Here is a 22,141-nt window from a genome sequence, read left to right as displayed (position 1 = left end):
TTACCGTGAGCGGGTTAAGCACGCCCGTGAACGCTTGAGACATTCTCGACGCGCGGGAGGTTGGAGCAGCTCCACAGATCTTCTGTGGACGCTGGTATTCCATGCGATGTGCCCGAAGGCCAACAGTGCACGTTGTGTCTTCCGGGTGCGGCGCGCTTGAGCGACCGCGACCTAAACGGGTACACGCCACGACTTACGGGTGACCAGTTTCGACGACACATCCTTCAGCCTCGCGATCAGCGAAGTATCGGGTGACTCGGAGCTGATTACGCGCATCAAGAAAGCGTACAAGAAAGATCGTGATGTCCAAGCAATCTTGACAGCAATCAAGCGACGCAAATCCGACTCAAAACCAAAGCGCGAACACCGGCAGCACAAGAAATACTGCTGCTACTCCGAAGCGAACGGGGTACTGTGGTATCAAACGCCTGCAGATGACGCTCCACGGGTTGTCGTACCCAACGATGTGAAGTTGCGACAGACAATTATCAGCGAGTGTCACGACACCAACTACGGAGGTCATCCCGGTGCGGGACGTACGTACTTGACACTGGCGCGCCATTGGTACTGGTCAAAGATGTTGAAGTCCATCCAGAAGTTTGTCGCCGACTGCGAGCCTTGTCGGAGGAACAAGCCGCGATTGACGAAACCTCCTGGGTTGCTCGAGCCACTCAGTATTCCAGACGAGCGTTGGAGATCCATCTCCATGGACTTCATCACTGATCTGCCGCGAACGGAGCGGGGCGTCGACTCTATCTGGGTCGTCGTCGATCGGTTGACCAAGCGGTGTGATTTCGTGCCAACCACCAAGAAGGTGAACGCCGAAGGTGTTGCTCGACTCTTCATCGACAACATCTGGAAGTTACACGGCATGCCGACGAATATCGTCTCCGACCGCGACAGGAAGTTCGTGTCCGCCTTCTGGCAGCATGTCTTTAAGTCCATCGGGACGAAGCTAAGCATAACCGTTGCACATCGCGCTCAAGGTGACGGACAAACGGAGCGCATGAACCGAACCTTGGAAGAGTATCTTCGGTGCTTCGTCGGTCCACTGCAAGATGATTGGGACGTCCATCTCGCCAACGCTGAGTTCGCTGTCAACTCAACTGTCAACTCCAGCACGAAGCTTGCGCCGTTCGAAGCCGATCTGGGCTACATTCCGCTGAATCCACTTCAACTTGCATCCGAGCAACTTGAGAGTGTCCCCAAGAGTCGCCGCGGAGCAGAGTTTCACGAGCGACAGGCGGCGATTCTCTTACGCTGTCGCGAAGCGTTAGCTCAGGCCCAAGAACGGATGCGCGACGTCTACGACCGAAACCGTGTTGAACAGATCTTCGAAGTTGGTGACAGGGTATACTTGAGCACGCAGAATCTGAACCCGAAGCACTCCGGCTTGCCCAACTCCACCAAGTTCGGACCCAAGTGGATTGGACCGTACACCGTGGTGCGGAAGATTCATAACCACGCGTACGAGCTCAACATCCAGGCTAGCAACAAACTGCATCCCGTCTTCAACACTGCGTCATTGAAGCCGTACAAGGAGCTCACTCGCTTGTCGAGGCCAAGCGACGTAATCTTAGCGGACGGCAGCATTGGCCAGATCGTCAAGGCATTACGTGGAAAGCGAACGCGAAAACGGCGGATCCAATATCTTGTGGAGTGGGTGGGCGAGGAGAAACAAACCTGGGAACCAGTGGAGAACTTGTCGCAAGTCCCAGATCTCATCGCGGAATTTGAATCTGCAAGGCGAAAGAAGCGTCGAAAACGGTGAAGCAGGATCAGCTGAAGGGGCGCTCAAAGGCCTACATGTATTCCCGTATTACATCCCCTCTTGTTGCAGAACCTGCTGCTTCATGCGCTTCTCCCGCTTTTTCTGCGTCTTCGACTTGCGCTTGCCGTGGCGACACTTGTATCCTGGTTGCAGCTCCACTTGCGCCATCCATTTCACGTGCTGAATCCACTACTGGTAACTCAGAGGAAGAACGTCCACCGGCGGGTTCTTGCGGGCATTGAAATTGTCAAGAGCCAGAAGTTGCTTCTCCGGACGACGGTTAACCACGACAAAGCAGTGCCCGACATCATTGCGGCCAGCGCTGACGACGTAAACACCGGGTGCTTGTTTGCGGCAAACACCTTGGAGCGTCGTGATGTTGGCACTTGACTCTGGAAGAGCGTTTCGGAGAAGGACGTCGTAGTTCAGTGACACACTCTTGCACTGCAGAACTTTGAAGAACTCCGTCACGTCGTCGCGAGACACTCCGTACTGGATGGCTTCAGGTCGCGTGTCTTCATACACATCCCACATCTCCATTGTGACTAGATCCGGCTGTCCGAGATAGTACAAGGCCGAGCGGAAAGCATCCATGAAACAAGTACCAGCCTCCGACGCGGAATCACCCTCCGAGTACCAATAACAGAAGGTGCGCTTGTCTCCCGATTCCTTCCAAGCGTCCACCATCCTCATCATGTAGCGCGTCGACGGTTTGTCGAGCTGCTCCATCCAGACCCAGCTTAGCTGTAGCGGATTGCCTTCCCATTCCACCAAGTAGCAACGGCGCGGAGCCTTGCCCTAGACATCCAAGGCACGGACGATGTCAACCTCAGTGTTGTAATCCCAAGGCTTCTTCGGGTCGTAGTGGTTGTTGCGGTTGTTCGACGGGTGCTTTTTGGGCGCCGGAGGAAGCGGCATCGGATGCCACGTCGATGTCTCGTCACCGCGACGCAAGCGCGAGCGGTCAACCTGAGGCAGGCCTTCATCATCGTCACTATCATCGAAAAGCCCGGATTCATCTTCAGGCGAGGCCTCAAAGGTCGCCCCAAGCGCAGGCTCAGCAGCTATCGCCTCCTCGACAGACAACCCTTCCACATCGAGCATGAAGATCAACTCCTGGAGCCGCGTAGGTGGAGAAAACCCACCAGCCGAAGCAACAACATCACGCGGCGCTGGCGACGCAGGCGGCGGCGCCGGGGTCGCCGAGCCCGAATCTGGAGAGCCAAGACCGGGAGAGCGACTGGTGAGCTCTAATTCTTCCCACACACGTACCATCTCTTCGTCAAGACCGGAGTCAGCATCGCTGTCTTCACCAGCAGCGGCCACAACATCGACAATCTGCGCGAGCGCGGCGGCGCATTCAGAGTCTGCCGGCGCGGCCGGCGTGGCGGCGCCAGGCGGAAGCATGTACGGACCATCGAGATTTGCGGTCGCCAGAGACGACGCAGACAGCGGAGCCTCAACATCATGATCAGCCATCGCTGGAGGCGAGGCAGAACGCGCGGAAGCAGGAGACTGCATTCCGGCAGCAGTAGAAACCGCTAGCGACACAGCCATCAGCCCAAGGAACCAATCCAAGCCTCCAACAACCAGGCGAGGTCGGACTAATTCCTCAGGCGACAGCCGGAAGTGTCGCGGTTCTCTGTCTCTTTCGGGAATGACAAGTCGGATGGGCGCGCAGCCAGAGAAGGGGTGAGTGTATATGATTGGTAGAAAGGTAAGCCAATAGGAGGTCAGTGTAGGTACGACTCACCGTAGGTATAGTGAAACCAAGTTAAAATAGATATGCAGATGTAGGGCGGCTGTGGAGGCTTCGCGAAGCTTCCATCCGCTTGAACTGCGGGCGGCACTCTTAGTTCCGCACGCCCTCCCCCAAGACAGCACTTCTTCCTGCTAAATAGCAACTATGTGTTTGTGGTGCTACTGCATTGCAGTGCTGCTCGCTCTTCTTTCAACTGTCAGTGCTGTACCGGAATCTACTCCTATTGAAATAAGCTCTCCCAAGTCACCCCTCTCCGTTACCAGCCTAGGCCGCGATGATCCTCACGCGAGACTGCTGAGGGCTGTCGATGACGAGGAGAGAGCCATTACTTTTCCCGGCAACTCGAGGCTTGTCAAGTGGCTGAGTCCGTCGACAGAGGCCAAACTCCCCCGCGCTGACAAACTGAACGTGAAAAAGTGGGTTAAGAACCACGACGAGATGGACGACGTCTTCGCGCGACTGGAGCTCAATGCTGGAGTGGAAAAGGTGCTGTCCAACCCCAAGCTCAACACCTACGCCGCCTACATCGACCGCTTCAACAAGCAGAACCCGTCCAACAAGGTGAAGATGATCGACATGTTCACCAAGACCTACCAAGTGGACAAACTGGCCGCGGCACTCGAGAGGGCAGGAAACGTCCCAAGCACGAGCAAAATATCGTACCGATTGCGGAGGGAACTAATCGACTCTTGGGAGTCCGCGGCAGAATCCTCAGATGACGTTTTCAAGATGCTCAAGCTCGACGAGGCCGGGATCAAGCTCTTTGTGTCGCCGCAGTTGAACACATGGTATTCCTATGTGAGAATGACCTATACGATCAAACCGAAAGAGGAAATGATCAGGGTGTTGACAGATAAATACGGCTACGATGGGCTATCAAAGATCTTCCTTGCTTCGACGCCCCGAGTTTCACGAATGAGGGACATTGCTCTGGAGCTGGAGACCGCAATGGGCAAAATGTGGGGGAAAACCCCTGAGCACATTTTCAAGCTGTTGAAACTGGACGCCGGAGTGGACACACTGCTGACCAACCCGAACGTGAAGACGCTGAGCGGCTACATTGAGCGATACAACTTGAAGAATCCTGACCAACACACGACCTGGATGGAGCTATTCACGAAATTCTATGGTACCAAGGCTATGTGGAACATGATAGAAAAGGCGAAAAATGTGCAGCAGACGAAAGCCATTGCGGCGAAATGGCAGCCTCAGTTGAGTAGGCAGATCCTGCTGGAGAAGGGCATGACACCCGCGGACTTCTTCAAGCGTATGGACCTTGATGGAGGAGTGGAGAAGCTTCTGACCAGCCCGAACGTCCAGTCGCTGCGTGACTACGTGGATCTGTTCAACCTCAAGAATCCTGAACAGAAGACGACTGTGATGGGGGTATTCACGAAGTTCTATGGAGTCAAAGCTGTTTCGGACATGCTGGAGGCGGCTAAGAAGGTGTCAAGCACGGATGACATAGCGAATGCATGGATCAAAGAGCTGAGGAGTGTAAGGTTGAGAGCTGGGAACATCAAGATTACACAATAGAGAAGCCTGGTCGGTTTTGGTGCCTGCATGCTTTTGTACGTGTATCCAAGGTGTAGGTCATCCAACAGATTTTCAAGTAGAGGCATCTCACAGACCCACCCAGAAAGAAAGAGGGTGGCTCGTAAACAGATTGACTGAAGAAAACGACTGGGTACTGCGACTGGCAGGAAGTATCCGCTTCAACTACATGTAACAAGACAGATACTGTGAGGATGTCGCTGCACTCATGGGTCTAGCAGCAACTGTCATCGCACGAACAGAGGATACGATAAGAATACTTTCCATCGTTACGGTATAACAGAAATGGCAGTAATCCTCGCTGCAGAAGACTCATACAGTAAGACGAACATCTCCAGCGAGTCGCTGGAGATGATCAATCCCTGCCCAGAGCTGTCTAAATGGATGAGGTCTTGATGGTCGGGGGTGTAAGTCTTGGCTGGGTCAAAATCTTCGAGCTGACTGGCCAGGTCTCAACCATTGAACGAAAAGAGTTCAAGGGAAGAGAACTACTATAAAACCCGACAAAAAGGCCTACTATCTCTCGTAAAAGATATAGAGGCACCCGTTCGCACAACCAAAAACTAGGACTAGTAGTGGTACTACTCCGCAGTACATACGCACTTTAAACTACAAGAAGATGAATACACTTCAATCCTTGTCCAATCCTTTTTTATGAAAAAACTTTAAAACGTAAAGAATTCAGCACTCACGTGGCGGAAGATGGTTGTCAAATAAATCAGACTCGCGTTTCGTGGATACAGAACACTCCCCGCCTGTATATCAAGACATTTCAGTTTACGACAAGCTTGTTTCTCTTTCTGCAACTCAATTATCTCGCGCTGTGCTGTACTGATATGCTCCATCTAGTGTACCCCTGGGTTAAGAGGCCCTCAATCTACGTTTATCTAGAAACTATAGAGTCCTGGAACCATCTAGTGTACTCCACAAACATGTTCACAATTTTCACAATACACTAACTCTTTGATTGTGCTGCTCGCAAACGCGTTCGTAGTCTTCTGCCCTATCATTAGCGTTCGAATTAGTGGTTACCCATGTGAACTGTTACCGCTTGTGAACTTCATATTCCAGGTACGCACCACTGCGTAGCCAGCGTATTCTGGCATAAGGATACAATATCACTATTGGCGGAGGGAAGAAGAACTTTTCGTACAGGTCAGCTCTTAAAAGAGGCTTCAAGACGAACAATTTGAAAGCCATCTAGCTCCACAGACGTGTTTTTTAAACCAGATTCGCAATAGACTAGCAAACAGCTTGCGAACGCTGGTGTTAGTTGTACAGTTCTTCTAATAGCGTTGAGTCAAATGTCATATTAAATAATTTATAGTATTTAAATTTTGAATGCTTTAAATTGATATTTGACAATGAAAGTTGCAATATACGCAGTCACGGGAAGATTTTTGGTGGACGTTTTCCAGGTTCCTGGCGCACTAAGTAAGCAAAAAAACTCGGGCTTCGCGAAGGCTGGGATAGGATTGGTTAACCCACCTTTGATCGCCATTGATAAACTCAATCCGCACGCTCCACGGGCATCTCCTGCGCCTGCTTCGCAGCCGCAGAATCTGCCCGACAATGTATCGCCGCTATTGTCACGACGTACAACCGATTTCAGAGCAAAATCAATGACGAATCTAACTCGACGAATTTGCAAATGAACTGGAGCAGCCTCCATCATTCTTGAGAAGTCTAAAACACTCGGTCAATAGACATCACTTACTGTAAATTGACCTAAAGACGTTACCGGTTCATCACCGGTGTCGATTGGACGGGGGGACATCGCCCGAATTAATCCTGTTTGGGCTGGGCTATCAGCACTTCGTCGCTTCCTATCCCAGTAAAAGATATCAATAGCGGTGCCGCCAGTCATCGGAAGAAACAAGACTAGCAACTACGACTCTCGTGGCTAGCCCAGAAGCGTCAACTTGAGTTGCGGACGCTAAACGACGACGACCGATGGAGGAAAGGACATTGGTCGGGCTCTGGCCAACATAGCTGTGGACTCGCGTCGGAATGTCCAGCAGAAGCCCGATAGGGTGCCAGGTTCCCAATGGGATCAAATATTCCGACTAGTGTACAGTGACATCAGTCGAAACACTGATGGGAGTTCTTCGGTACTCCCACCTCCGCGCTTTAAGATCTACGAATACTCTAGCCTCAAGTTTTTATAAGAGGGCACGTAGGATAGAGCCCGACCGCCAACTAGGTCATGATCTATCGTTAGTGAATACTAGGTTAAGGGGCAACAATGTACATTTTCGAACAAAACCACACAACCATATTAGTTATTTTTCACACAAAACCACACATCTATATTAGTTATTGGTTTCCATAAGTTACCATATCGCTCCTATAATAAGTTAGACCAGACTTGGCAATTTGGGCACTGTGGTGCAGTCCACGTACGATTTTGTTGAGTATCCAAAAGATGAAATCAAAAGGAACGGCATGAATCCACTCACCGGCTGCAATCACCACGCCACTCGTCTTTGCTTGATGGCGCCAGTATATTCTGCCCCACAGTGTGGGGCCCACGCCCGCCGAAGACGTAGTGTGCGTCGCAGGATACGACAGAGGAGCAGAAGTAGTCTTCAGTCTACCAGTAGACACCTTTTCCAGGACATCGAAGCTCACGGACACACTTACTAACCTCCTCCTGCCTTAAAGTTTAGGCTTTAGATATTTTGTAGCTAGCAGAGACCTAGTCCAGCAACGATCCCGGGTCGATATACCACCAAAAGACTTAGGCAGTACACCTATGCGCATTGATGGTTAGAAGGCTATCAGTTTCGGCTACATGCGAATTAAAAACCAGAGTTGTACATGCACTAAGCCCAAGAAAGGTGGAAAAACAAGAGACAACATCATGCTAGTAGACTACTGGAGCCTAGCTTAGTCTCGCTCAAACTCTGGGATTCTCACATTTAATGAAGTACTTCGTAGTGTTTCGATGTAGCACCAAATATTTCACGCCTGGTAGTGAAAATCCCCGGCATCAAGATTCAAGTACATGTACACGAAGAGATTATCGAGCTAAGCTTAGTTTTCAAATCTGCCGTGGTGACACTAACAACGAGTGTACATTTACAGAGCCATACCATCTCCTTGTTTTACAGCGCCTAAAAGCGAAAGATGAATCCACGCCTAAGATGTCCAGCACGGGCTTGGTGAGGGCTTTGTCAAGCTACAACAGCCCCAGCGTTATGATTTCGTCCGTCAACTTCTTCCTGCGCGCAATGCCGAATCTGTGCAACTTGGAGTTTCGAGGCGATCTCTTTCGTACCCGGGGCCTTCTTCGCAGCCTCGACAAAGTGTCGTTTCTGTAGGGTGTGACCACAAATTCGTGACAATAGCCGTCGGTTTCAGGTGTTTTCTGTTGGTCTTGGTCATGAAGGATACCCAGGGGGCTATTGAACAAAGTCGCCCCCATAGAATAGTCTCCACTCCCCCACAAGAAGCTAAGCGAAACTTGTGGGAGGCAGCTGATTTCCAGACGCATGCAGTCATCCGGGGAATGGCTTCGCGCCCAGCAACCAAAGAAGCGAGTTTTCGGTTGGACCAGTGCTACGCGGTTTTCTTTGCAATTCAACCTTCAGACAGGCCGATCGCAATTCAGCGCTGGACTCTAACTTTTCACTCTGTGAAATTGGACAGATTGCCAGGGCGAAGAGGTATTTGGGTGGTGTTGGGGAACGGCCCACAAGAAATAATTGCCATTGGTTTCGCCCAAGTGAACGAGCCAGTCAAGGAAACTAGTATGGCTGTTCAGCTCATCGTCCGAGCCATGCATCAGCTAAAGGAGCGAGCTCAACTTTCTACAGTCTCTCTCTGTGTCCAAGGCATCCAACCAATGATCAAGTCGGCTCGAGCCCAGAATGCCACGCACCAAGCGCTCAAAGACGTTGTCTCGATAGCATGGAAACCAGCTTCCAAACGCATCTACAAAGCGATCGGGGGATTTCTCAAATTGCGACAACTATCTTAGTTTACCAATGCTGTACTACTTTCGAGAGCACCTGCCTGTCAAGCTATGTGACTACTTGCAAGAACAATTTTCGCCGGAGGAGGAACCATCCCAACACCGTTTATCCATTAGGCTCAGTCTACAGCGATATCAGGACTCTATAGTTCAAACAAACGTAAATAGAGGACCTCTGAACACACAAGAATAGTCTCCACTCTCTTCATTGTCACCGACTAGTTTAATAGCCCCCACGTATCAGTACTACCGTGGTGGGAGTTTAATTTTCGGGAGTCTTTGAGGGGAGAACTAGCTACTTCGAAGTATACACTTACATTAGTGTTACTGCAAATACTATTCAGCTCCAGCTTACTGACGATGCGTTTCATTTCAGACGTCCTACTGGGTGCTATCGTCTGTTCGACTACACTGAGATACTTTGGCGGTCGCGGATTCAAAGGTGACGACATTGAATACAGTGTAGCGAATCTGGCAGTCATGTTATGGTATTTAATCGTATTAATACATCTTGGAACTCTTTTTAGACACCGAAAGCTGACTGATACGATATGTTCTTCTTCTCTATTTATCCAACATGCTTACGGACTACACTATCTCGAAGACATAGATTCTAGTGCGCATCAAGTGAGTTTTTTTTGTTAATATCAAGGATTTTGAATATCTGAGCGCGTAGTGGCAGGCATCACACGCTTTCTATATAGACCGTACTCGACACTTGCAACAATAGTTTGGGTAAAATTATAATGAAACACTGCTGATGTTATACGCTAGATATTCTCGTTAATTCTTCAAGTTCAAATAGAGAAAACAACGCGTTCTAGTTGATCCGCCGGATTTGAAATAGCACCAAGGCGAACTACGGCGTTGGTAGTTTCGCCGTCAACTTGTGCGCCTTGTAAAAGGCAAGGTATCCGCGCCATACATCCGCATCCGGGTTCGTCATCCAAGTGGCCTTCTCCATCTTGAGCATTTTCCAAATGTTGGCAGGCTTTGCCCCCTCCTTCAGCCACTGGGAGAACTGCGCAACCTGGAGCTCCTTTGCCAGCGTCTCCGTGCTCGGCACCTTTTTGGCCGCCTCGAGCATCTTTGCCACCGCTTCGTCTCCGTGTTGCACCATGAGCGTATTGATCGTGGTTGTCTGCTTGTCAGGGTTGAGCTTATTCAACTTGTTGAACTGGTTGATGTAGACCTCCAGCGTGTCAAATGCCGGGTTCGTGAGAACCTTATCAACTCCGTCGTCTAGCTTCAGCAGCGCTAGGACGTCGTCCATCGACTTCTGCCTGCGTAGCCAGTCCCGCATCTGCGCAACTTGCAGCTTCGTGGCGATCTCCGTCGTCCCCGGGGCCTTCTTTGCCGCCTCAAGCATCCTCGCCAGAGTAGCGTGAGGCCAAGTTCGTGACAATCGCTGTCTTGGGGTGTTTTTTGTTGGTCTTCGTCATGAAGTAGAACCACACTGGAAATTGGGGGCTGCTGAGCAAGTCGTCTCCGGCCTTGTGTCCAGCTTGAGCTGTAGGAACGCTTCATCGGCAGTTTTTCCCTTCAGCTTCAACATCCCAGCTTGTGCTCTGTTGGTGACCTTCGACACTCCAGCCTTGGCCAAATTTTCCAGTTTGTCGAGCTTGTCGCTGCTTAGAATGTTCTTCACATTAATCATCCTCTCCTCGTCGTCGACTGCATCCACTGGATTGAGAGCCCTCAAGTATCGGTTCTGCTGCGCAGGAGGCTCTCGGGCATTTGACGAGGGATTTAGTGCAGTCACCTGCGTATCCGCGGTCGCCAAGTATTCCAGAGACGTACGATAGCAGTCAGTAGAAAGAGACGCATCGTCACAAAGCTGGAGGCTCCAAGCCGAAAGAGTCCTGAGGTGTTAAAGTGGAAATGTAGTCAATCCCAGACGGAATCTCTGACGTATGTAAGCTCAGATTGCGGGATTGCGAACCTATCCAATACTGTACACTCCACTGTAGCTGTATCGCAAGCTCAGATGACGAATTTGGTCTCACAGATGGTCGACGAGATGGCAAACTGACTATTCACAAAGTCTTCGAAGCAAACTTTTCTGTCCAAAACCGATCTTAAAGTTGAACGCGGTCTCCGTCATGCGCACCTATAACCGTTGTTATTGCCCTAGCCACCGGTACAAATAAGCCAGTTATCTGCCCCGTGTCCTCGCACACCCATTGGCTGAAATGGAGGGGAGGGGGCGAACTTCCAGCACTGAAGAACAAGAAGCAGCAGCACTGAAAACAGGAGCAGCATGGCCGAGGAATCTCTCATGCGTGTAGCGTTAGATGAGTCTGTGCGCCGCACCTACGAAAAAGCTTCTAACATTCGCCCACAGAACACTTCGAGAGCATATAAAAGCAAGCAGGACGAATTCAAGCGGTGATGTGACGGCAAGGGCGCGGCTTTCAGTGATCTCACTCGGCACACAGTAACGGCCAAAACTTCACCTTTTTCTTGTGGAGTGCGTGATTGGGAGGGAAAAGCGACGAAAGTGAGACGGGGTCACACAGCACAATGCACAGAGGAAGTGCGTGCGGATATTACTATCCCGGTGAACAGCAGTTCACCAGTTCCCGGCCTCAAAGGGAACGGTTTGTAACAAAGGAGTAGGTTATAAGACTTACTGTATTATGTGTATTTGGTAGAGGTTAACTTGGTCGTAATACAAACTACAAGTTAACTATACAAAAGCCCACACAAACTCAAATGGTTGGCTTGCGGAACTACTGGTACCATGTACCATGTACTCGGGAGAGTGACACCCGTCACTCTTCATGTAATGGGTACACTTGATTGTACCCCGTTACATCCTCCCCCACTTATCTGAGAATCACATCTGATTCTCCAATTAGCTTCGAGAGAATCCGAACACCCAAAGGTCGGATTCTCGGGCGCCGCAAGGCTGGCGCGCCTCATCGTCACGCCCACAGTGACTTGTGCCCGCAGCGGGCACCCCGCGCGGAACCCCCCTGCCCTCGACGATGTTGGCCGCGAAGCCGACGCGTTTAGTGGCCGTATTCACAGCGCTAACAGGCACAGAGAGCCTCGGCACGGGATGCATGTGCCTCCAAACTTGCGGTGTCCCTCGTAGACAACCAGCAGTTGGCGTCGCATGGCCCTCGGGCCCCGCTGGCACGTTCGTGCTGCAGTGCCTCCCGCGAGGGACAGCACCTTTCCGGTCAGCGCGTAGCGTAACCATGGAGAGAGCTGTGCTGCTCATCTCCGGCCATGACAGCGGCCCGACAGGGCCCCGTTTGTCACAGCACGGTGTGCCGGTCGGCCGAATACGTCGGCTCGACCCATGGCCTATGGTCAAGCGCTGACCACAGCCATGAAGCGTCATGCTTCAACGTCGTGTTTGCTTGAGCGACCATGGCTGCTTCCAGCAACCCGCTCATCATACAGAGCAACGCGGCGGACTTGTCTAAAGCCCTGCAGTGCGTCACGGCCATGACGTCGCCGACGCTAAGGTGTCTTCCTTCGACACCAGGGTACCGCAACGGTACTTCATCGTGGTGTGAGGTGTATTGCCCTCCGTCACCGGCGATCGCATCCTGCGTCGCGGTGACCAACACCAGGTAGGTGTGCGTGCAAGACCGCATGGCACACAGTTCATACAGGACCTCAAGGTGTACGAGGGCACCACCTCATACACCAAAGGCACGTCGTGTATGGCACGTACCACGACTGCCATAAGTGCCTCGTGCACCTCAAGTGCCACGTGTCGCGTGCACTAGGGGTACCTCGCGTACACCAAGTGCCACGCGCACAGTGAGCGTCACGCACCGCGACTATCTCACAGGTAGTATGTGCCACGTGCACGTGTATGGCTTCGCGCCTTACAGGTGCGGCATGTGCCGCGCCAACTGTGAATGTCTGCAAAGGCAACACGTTCGGGTTCTCCCCTCGTGGGCAACACCCATGCTCGGGACTGATAGCTACCTGGCCGGCAGACGTACCGCGTCCAGTGTTGCAACAGCACCACGCTGCGGCATGGTGTTGCGTATGTACACATGCCATCGTCCGCGGACCAAGCCGCAGACTGGCTGCCATGTCTTTGCCTGACAGAGGCAGCCTTCCAGCAGCGAATGCGCGCGCCATCTTCGGCCCAGCAGCGACAGTAGCCGCTGCCAAGGTTGCTGGCCATCGGTCACCATGACCATGGGACCTGAGCAGCGATGCATCAGGTCCAGCACCTTCATGCAATACTTCGTGAGTGGCTACACCATGCAGCCACTACACTGGCTTCTACGACGAAGCAAGTCTCATGTCAGAGACCTCGGGAGGAAGGGCACTTCCGATCCCCTCCCCCACTTACGATTTGAGCCCCGGCGGGTCAGGCGCCAGCCGGCCGCCTAACCTCGCGCCGCCCTGCAGCACCGAGTCACCGTGACAGCAGACTCCGGTGGCACGGGCAGCTACCCTTCTTTGGCTCTGGGTCAACATCGTCGACCAGGGCTTGGCATCTACCAGCCTGGATGCAGTTTGAGTCTGCGTGACTTGACGTGTTACTCTGTTACCCACGTCTTCGGGCAATGACACCCATGACAGCGTACGGCTTGTCCTGCATTCAGAGTAGCTGCATGGCATGCACGCATACTCAGACTCAGCCATCTCGGCACCGAGTCATGGACACTTGTTGTCCCAACGCCGCACAGTGCTAGGCGCGACAGACCGTACCAACGATCCCTGCCGCGCAGCGGCCTTTGCCTTTAGACCGAGCATGCTCCTGCATATGGTCATTGAGGTGTCGCCCTCCGGCAGACACGTTCCAGTCGTGATCGACCATGCTCGCCGAGTCGGCGGCGACGCAACATGCATCACCGCAGGTACGTCGTGTACCCAAGCCACGTCTTCTGTGCGCATGGCCACAGCTGCGCTGGTCGACACCCAGTCGAACGTCATCCATGATGACCGGGTGCCAAGCCCTTGGAGGAAGGATGTGCTTCCGCGCACTCCTCTTCTGCTTAAAATCAAAGCCGCGCGGCGCCTTCAAGAGGCCGTGCGGCGATGACATCGTGACGGTGTCACGAGCCCCTTAAACTCCGTGTGGTTATCCACCACACACGAGGAGACCCAAGTGACCTGATCACTAGTCTTGGTCATACTGACCGTGCGTGGAACTAAGTTACCCACGCTGAAGTCGCTTCGGGCGACTCCTTCCGGCTCATGCAGAGCCTTACGGCATCGTGTGGAACTACGTTACCCACACAAGAAGTGTATCGTGCACCTTCCTCATCAGTTTAGGTCTGATTGACCTGGTGTGGTACTTGGTTACCCACACAGGAAGCGCGTGCAGCGCGTTCTTCTCCAGTTAAGGTCTGGGCGACCGTCCGCGGTACTTGGTTAACCACGCCTGAGGTGCCTTGAGCGGCCTCCTCAGCATTACATGCTCTGTGCGGAACTAAGTTACCCGCTAGTCAGTGGTCCTTGGTTACCCACCTGGTGGTGTCATCGAACACCACCCTTGTCAATGCTCATGCCGAGCAATGACTCTCAGCACTGGAATTGCTTGTTGAGGCAGCTCCACATGCCAGGCATAACAGCCCTCGGTTGCAGATACACTGCACCTTCTTCATGGAGATCAGCATGTCAATGATGCCTCCCTTCTTCTTCTTCGTCTTGTCGGACGCATCCAGCGCCCTGGCGGTCCCATCGGACGCCCTTGTGTCTGTCCAGAGGTGGGAACATGACTCATCAATGCTCTGTCAGACACAGAGGGCCGACTTAGCCTCAAGGCGTTGTCGCGCTACTCGACCGAGAGCCTGTGCAGCTTGCACGGCGCACTCAGGGCCAAGCCATACTTGCTCAAGCCGAGGGCATATACGGTTCCATGCCCAGGGCCGGCTTCGGCACGATGTCCGGTTCCATGTCCGGTTCCATTGCTGTCAGCGCCCTCGAGCGCGGCAGCCAGGGTCACCGCGGACCCCAAGGTTCTTCTTCGGTCCAGCCTCAGTCAATGAGACCTGACCTTGCGCTTAGACTCTCTCGCAGAGTCTCGGCACTTGTGTCGTTATTCCAACCGACACATCTGGCGACGTGCGAACATCCACGCGACGTCCCAGACTCAATCATGTCTAGGGATACCATTACCCCCGCACACTCACGTGTACTACCGACAACCCACCGTTGTCCTTCACCAATGCGAGCGTCAGTGTTCACAAGGGACCCCGGGTCTCTGTCGTGTACGCCTTCCGTACACCCATCACAAAGACTCGGGCCAACCCCAGCAAGGCCCTCGTCCTTACTGGTGGTTGTGTCCCCCTTGAGCACCTGACGGTGCATGGCGTCGGCGCCCCCTTGACCCTCTGGTCTTCGGGTAGGTCTTCTTCCCAGACCCAGGCGATGGGCAGACACGTTGATAGTGTCCTAGTCCGCCGCAGCCGTAGCAGTGGACTGAGTACTGCTCAGCCGAACTCACATCCATGGGTTCTGGTTCGCTGTCAGCGACCACAGGCTGTACAACAGCCAGAGCACCAGCCTGCTTGTGGCTGTACTCTTCCTGGAGGGCGACTTGGATCGCCTCCTCCATAGTGGCGGTGCGCACGCGGAACAACTGCGTGCGCGCAGGACCGACCTTCAGGCCGTCCACGAAGACTGTCATCTTGACGTCTTCCGACTGTGGGTTCCCCACCAGCGAGGATGCCAACGTGCGCATCTCCTGTACGTACGCGTACAGCTCGCGCTCCCCTTGATTGCAGGCAAGGAAGCGCGAGCGCTAGCGGAACTCGTTGTTCGCCGGGAGAAAAGCGGCTCGAAGCTGCTCACACAGCTGAGCCCAGGATGTGAAACATCCAGGCGACATCGCTTCGCGCGTATACGCCCAAGTCCTGGCACGTCCGCCAAGATTGGAGAGCGCGAAGGCGACTCGAAGGTTCTCGGCCGAGATGAGACCTGCGCTCATTGCGATCTCGGTCTCCCGGATCCAGAAGTGAAGGTTCTCACCTTCCTCGCCTTCGAACAGAGGCACAGCTAGCCGCAGAGGCTTAGGCTGCACCCGTTTGGGCTCACTCATCTGAGCCAGCAGGTTTCCCTGCACATGAGCGATGAGCCCGCGTTCGTACTCGTCAAACGCGCTACCTGCTCGGCTGGCGTCGCCGCCGCCAAGCTCCGGAGGGCATCTCTTCCGAAGATGCCCGCCATCTTCCGCACCGACTCGAACTGCGAGTCAGTCAAGTGAGGAAACTCACTTCGGTCCATCGTGGCTCACAGACCTGAGCCACCGAGGATTCAGGTAGACCAATCTACCTGCGTAGGCGTAGGATTGGCTACTAGTGCTACCAAGTGAGACGGGGTCACACAGCACAATGCACAGAGGAAGTGCGTGCGGATATTACTATCCCGGTGAACAGCAGTTCACCAGTTCCCGGCCTCAAAGGGAACGGTTTGTAACAAAGGAGTAGGTTATAAGACTTACTGTATTTTGTGTATTTGGTAGAGGTTAACTTGGTCGTAATACAAACTACAAGTTAACTATACAAAAGCCCACACAAACTCAAATGGTTGGCTTGCGGAACTACTGGTACCATGTACCATGTACTCGGGAGAGTGACACCCATCACTCTTCATGTAATGGGTACACTTGATTGTACCCCGTTACAGAAAGGGTCACGGGGGGAGAAGCGAAAAAAATGGTAAACCGACTGTCAACAGCTATGTGGCTGCCATGGTTGACTTGTGGGGGCAACAGAAACGACTGAATATCAACAGCAACCCATCTCCTCGAGATAGCGCTGTTACAGCACTTCTCAAAATTACGACGTCCGAGGAGGAACAGCTGCGGCGTAAGAACTTTGCCGATCGAGGAGCTGATACTTTACTGGATGGCTACACAACAACGGATCAGCTACAACAGATTGCTCGCTACTTTTGGACCTCGTCGCACGACCCTGGAACTAGCATGAGGAATTTGCTGGCGTTCCTGTTGTATCACTATGCGCTAATGCGTGGCGAGTCTGCTCGTGTGGTGTGGTAATTCCACTAAAATCCTCCTCTACCAAAAGATATTAGAGACACCAACAACACGCTAACCCGCAAAGGTAAGCGCTTATTGGATCAAAACCTGAAGACCAGGAACGATCCCTTACACCGGGTCGGTTGCAAGCGCCTCTGTGCACCTTAGGTTGTCTTCGGTCAACCCAAAAACCTGTACCACTAGCCACGAGCTAAGGCTAGGATACTATGTAGCGCTTTCGCGCAACCCCACTGCAGTCCCTCAGAAAAGAAGGGTACCGGCGTGTTAGGCCTTATACAGGGGGACCAAGGTAAAACCTCGGTAGGTAGACTAATACACTCAGGGATACTCTAATCCCACAAATATATACCGAACGATACTCTAATACCGTTCCTGCCTCTCCGGCCACGCCAACTCTTTTCGCTACCAAGGAAACTCTCGGTCAATGCACGATAAGCTCCCGGACATGCATCCACACGCAGCCGAGCGTGTCCAGGCACTACAATAAGCTAGCTACACTTACCGAAGTCGGACTTGACCCTTGTTGGCTTTTGGGGAAGACTGTCTTTTTATTACTGAGTTTTCTGAGGCCCTGGGGGCCTCGTTCTGGTCATCCTATGATGCGTCCTATGTCCCTATACAAATATCTAGTGTGAACGATCGCATTAAGGCGATTCCGGACACATCAAATGACGACCGCGGCTACACTAATAAGTGGGGCCGAAGTACGTAACTAAATGCATCTGTACCTAAAAGTTGGTACCATGAAGCCTCGTTCGGGGTTCTATTAGGACCCGACGAGGCTTCGGCCACTGCCTGTCACTCTACCGAGGATAATGTCATCATCCAATCAGAAGCAGCCACCTCCGTCTCTCGCTTGACCTCGCCTTGATCGCCCCTGGATTGAACCTGATTGTCGGGCTGGCGGGTCAACAGCGTTGGAAACTGCCACTTTCCAATACCACAACTGCCCCCGCCTCGACGCGAGCCTCCCACGCTGGTGAGCGTCTAGGCGTCCTCCGTTCTTCGGCTCCATGGCTCCTCCGTCGCGTGCATTCGCCGACGCGGCTGCCGCTGCTCTTCGGGGTCTCCAGTGCTCCGGACCGGTACGTTCGTCGCTCCCGCTGCTCCTCACTGTCATTTGGATCCTCGTTGTTGACTCCATCTCTTTCTTGACCATCTCAGGGAGCTATTGATGTCGCCACCGACACTTCGGGTCGTCGTCCGGCGCGCCAGGCTCGTTCGCCGGGTGCCCCCGCCCCTATCGCCGCTGGTGCTGTGCCCCAGCCTCGGCCGCGCCTACAGGTGACCCTACGCTCATTCCTGCCGCCTCTGGGACCTCGGTCGACCCCCCACCGGCTCCTCCAAGTAGTCCTGAGTCTGGTGCTGGGGCGACCGAGACTCCCTCGCCGACAGATCCCAGTGAAGAGGCTCCCGACTCGCCGCCGACACCGCCGCCAAGCGCCAGCGCTCCACCGTCGCCAACTCCCGCGCCTTTGGTCACGTTGGCAACTCGCGGGGCGTCGGTGGGGGGGGGGGGGGGGGCGAGGCAGCTGTAGGGGGTCGCGCCGGAGCTGGTGCTGGCCCGGCCGAGGTTCCTCCGACAGCGGTCGTCTTGGGCGAGCAGCAGATGCTGGAACTCGCTCGTCTCGTCGTGGGTGTTGCCCGTTTACCTCCAGCTCGAGTCAACGCTGCTCTCGACCACAGCCTGCAAGCTGCTACTAGCGTCGGTGAGGTGCTGGCTGATGAACTGGTGGCCCTCCGCCGCGAGAACGACCGGCTGCAGTCAGAGCTCTCCGACGCCAAAGATAAACTCGCTGAAGAGATGAACCTGCGGACCAAGTCGGACTACTTCCTCGTCTCGGCCAACTCCGAGTGCGACCAAGCTCTGGACCTCGTCCAGGACATACGCGTCCAGCTCAGCAACGCCAGCGCTCAGTTGATGCAAGCGAACGCGGCCATCACTCACCACGCTGACATCACTCAGTCGTTGGAGAAGCGGACGCTCGTTGCTGAGGCCGATTCGGCCGCTGCTGTACGTCGGAACACCCAGCTCCACGAAGCTTCGTTACCTACAACACTCAGTTGGAGAGGCTTCGCAAGCAGTTGGCCGACCGCGACCGAGCAAACGTCATCCCCGCACGCATTCAAGCGTTGACGGACGAGAACAACAGCTTGCGGCGAGCGAATTCTATCCTTCGTCGGCACTCGGCAACACACGGACTCGACGTCCTGGCCTCAGCCGGCATCTCCGCCGCAGAGATTGATTGGAATCTACTCGGGCTGTCCCCACCGACGGTCACTGTCGAGAGTCCACGCCATGACGAATCCTCGTCAGAGGAGGGAGAGGAGTCCAAGACGACCGACGTGCCGATAACTGAGTCCACCGAGGCTACGTCCGCTCCCGCTGCTTCGGTGGGCGCTTCGGCTGGCTCCCCGGTCTCCACTGAGTCGTCATCGCGCAAGCGGGGCCGGCAAACCGAGTCTGCTTCCGTCGGGAATACGGCATCCCAGCCTCCTCCTCACAAACGCTTCGGCAGACCGTCAGTCGACCTGAGGGCCAGGGTTGCAGCGGCCGCCGCGCCATCTAGTCCTCGTTCGGCATCAGGAGAGATTTACCCGCCTCCTCGGTCGATGGTGCGTCCTCCAACGACGGCTCGCTCAAGCTGGTTGGAGTCTCAGCCTCTCCCGTACGAACACTCAGACGTCCCCTTGTATCTTTGGCTGGCCAGTCGTGCCTCGCCTCCCTCGCCAGCCCCAGCCCAGCAGCAGGAATCGTCTGACGTGGAGTTTGGAGGGGGTATGAGTCCTAGCGACACTTCACAAGATAACCTTGAGCCCGGCGAGGTTCCGGGGGTGTCGGCCAGCGCTCAGGGTGTTCAAGGTTCTGCTACCGAGCCTTCCGGTACTGTCATCGAGGTTCCTTCCGAGGTTTCGCCTCCGGCGGCGACTTCCATTCCTTCACCAGTCTCGTCTGGTACAGCCGTCGTTGGCCGTGCCCCTCGAGAATCGGCTGCTGGGGTCACCGAGGGCTCTGGCGGCCCGCCAGACCGTTCACCTAGCGGTGAGTCGCCTCATGAGTCTGAGACTTCCGAGGACCGCGCAGCGTTGTTCCTGGAGATGTTCGGCCCCGACGAAAGAGAGGAAATCTCGGTGGCGCAACCTGTCACTCCTTCGGAGCCTCCTTCTCCTCTGGCTGCCGCGAACCGGGTTCCTCTAGCTTCACAAGCGGCCACCGTGCCACTCCCGAGTCGACTCCACACTCGGTCGGCCTCTGTTCACGCTCGGGCGATGGTAACAGCAACGGTGACAGCTTCACCGAGGACTGGACCTGCGTCGATTGCCCCAGCAGTGGTTGACGCTTCCGACGTAGCTCCTGGATCGCGTAAGCTCAGTGGTCTTGCTACCCTGTTCTTGGAGCCGGGTTTCACGGCACCCGGAGAGTCGGAATGCTGGCATCTCATCCAAAACGCCAGTATCCCCCTCGTCTTCGAGGACGACTTGGTCGCCCCCAGTTCAGTGGATAGAATCGTGGGGTTTGGCTTGTGGACGGATCCTGCTCACCCCTTCCAAGTGTTGCGCCAGCTTTTCTCAGACGAGCCTTGTTTGATCGATACGACGGGTTTTCCATCCTCGGTGGCTATATCCCGTCGTGCAACTGGTCGGGCTCTTCTCGTTCGCCTATGGTGGCAGTTCCAGGGGTACTCCTACCACTCCACCGAGAGGGGCGACCTTGGTTTCGCCTTGTGGGAGTGTCGCCACTGGATTAGGGGTAATGCTGTCAAGGCGTATATCGACAACCTCTCCAGCACCCTCGGTCAGCGCAACGTGCAAGCCCTAGCGCTTCGACAAGCGTGGTCCAAGTACCACCGAGAGCGCAGTTATCGTGCAGATCGCTTGCGAGACCAGATGCTCCACAAGGTGTGGAATGGGGCCATTACGTACGACGGACAACCTCCACAGCACCGCACCGAGGTTTTGCTGGAGCCGTCGTACCTGCAATACTCGTTCGAGGAGATGGAGTGGGCCCCCACTACCGACGACTGGGCCTCCGAGGTGGCGGACGTGGATGCCCGCGAGCCGTGGCGTAACGGTTGGTTCCAAGCGCCGGCAGACCACCCCTACAAAACGGCTTTCGCCCCTTGTAACAACGTCCCGTTGTTGGTCCCCAACGGATCGACTCGGGAAACCGTGGCGTCGTCGGTCGTGGTCGAATCTTCTCTGCGGACTTCGATGGTGGTCGCTCCATGGGTGGCCGAGTTCGCAAACGCTCGTCGTTCTCGCTCTCCAAGCCCCGATGAGGAGACGAAGGAGTCGGGTGAAGCTTCTTCCGCCGCCGGGTCAAGTTTGGGCGTGTTGGCTCAGGCTGTGATAGAGATTTAGCCTCGTTTGGCCCCGCTCCAGCTTCACCGTTTCGTTCACGTTCTTTTCCAATGTCGACTGAGGTCCGTGGCGCTTTAGGCGATGCTGCATGTGCTATCCCAATCCAAAATAACGTCATGTTGTTCGTTCCATTTCATAATCTTTTCTCGCGTCAACGCACATCGCATTCAATACTCGGTCGCGGTTCCCAGAGCTTCTTCTCTGCCCTCGACCGCTGTGGCTGCCTCAAACGAGGCTTTGTTCGTAGCTGCGGCAGCCGGGCTTCGTCTTGTCTCCCTGCAAGAAGATCGGGCTTATGCTCGTTGAAGACCGGACTTGATTCGCGGGAGACCGGGCGTACTTACGCTAGCTCCGTTGCGGGTATGTTTTCGCATGACAGCCCAATATTGACAACTGTACACCCGGTCTGCTGCGGGTATCCGTTGTCGACAGCTTGCATACCCATTTCATCATCAACTCCATACTCAAGCACGAAGTCGAGTGCACTTGTTCGTGCTACTTCCATGGCAATCAATGCGTCCGAAGCCTCGGTCGCCCTCCCATTTGCTTCATCATCACTTGTTTCGTCTGTTGAGGGTTTGACCGAGGCTTGCTTGCGTCTTCCGTTGTCCCAGGCTCCATTCCGATATCTCCATTCCATCATGACTCGTTCACTTAACACGTAACATGCAGATTCCAGTAACTTTCTTCGTCTGTCACTGCGAGCTGGATAGCCCTCGCAGGCAGTTCAAT

The 22,141-nt window shown here is 54.3% G+C and overlaps 5 protein-coding genes across 5 annotated transcripts; 3 read left to right on the top strand and 2 right to left on the bottom strand.

Moving 5' to 3' along the window:
- Positions 1-519: 519 nt before the first annotated feature.
- Positions 520-963, bottom strand: PHYSODRAFT_505330 (hypothetical protein; the record flags this gene model as incomplete). Its single annotated transcript, XM_009530607.1, has 3 exons — positions 520-550; positions 632-838; positions 896-963. 3 exons carry the CDS (start codon positions 961-963, stop codon positions 520-522), a joined length of 306 nt encoding a protein of 101 aa, XP_009528902.1.
- Positions 964-3,677: 2,714 nt separating this feature from the next.
- Positions 3,678-5,069, top strand: PHYSODRAFT_286256 (hypothetical protein; the record flags this gene model as incomplete). Its single annotated transcript, XM_009530606.1, has 1 exon — positions 3,678-5,069. One exon carries the CDS (start codon positions 3,678-3,680, stop codon positions 5,067-5,069), a length of 1,392 nt encoding a protein of 463 aa, XP_009528901.1.
- Positions 5,070-9,922: 4,853 nt separating this feature from the next.
- Positions 9,923-10,432, bottom strand: PHYSODRAFT_265386 (hypothetical protein; the record flags this gene model as incomplete). Its single annotated transcript, XM_009530605.1, has 1 exon — positions 9,923-10,432. One exon carries the CDS (start codon positions 10,430-10,432, stop codon positions 9,923-9,925), a length of 510 nt encoding a protein of 169 aa, XP_009528900.1.
- A 1,078-nt stretch (positions 10,433-11,510) lies between these two features.
- On the top strand, positions 11,511-16,861 carry PHYSODRAFT_379313 (hypothetical protein; the record flags this gene model as incomplete). The annotated part of the gene is made up of 2 exons (XM_009530604.1): positions 11,511-11,563; positions 16,693-16,861. Coding segments are annotated over 2 exons (222 nt in total), but the record flags the coding sequence as incomplete, so codon positions are not given.
- A 1,199-nt stretch (positions 16,862-18,060) lies between these two features.
- Positions 18,061-21,409, top strand: PHYSODRAFT_333418 (hypothetical protein; the record flags this gene model as incomplete). Its single annotated transcript, XM_009530603.1, has 5 exons — positions 18,061-18,132; positions 18,212-18,275; positions 18,314-18,552; positions 18,621-19,061; positions 19,112-21,409. 5 exons carry the CDS (start codon positions 18,061-18,063, stop codon positions 21,407-21,409), a joined length of 3,114 nt encoding a protein of 1,037 aa, XP_009528898.1.
- Between the last annotated feature and the right edge of the window lie 732 nt (positions 21,410-22,141).

The sequence above is a fragment of the Phytophthora sojae genome (assembly GCF_000149755.1).
Source record: "Phytophthora sojae unplaced genomic scaffold PHYSOscaffold_5, whole genome shotgun sequence".
Classification (NCBI taxonomy): domain Eukaryota; phylum Oomycota; class Peronosporomycetes; order Peronosporales; family Peronosporaceae; genus Phytophthora; species Phytophthora sojae.
The sequence above is the reverse complement of the archived record's forward strand: the minus strand, read 5'-3'. Positions and strand labels throughout refer to the sequence as shown.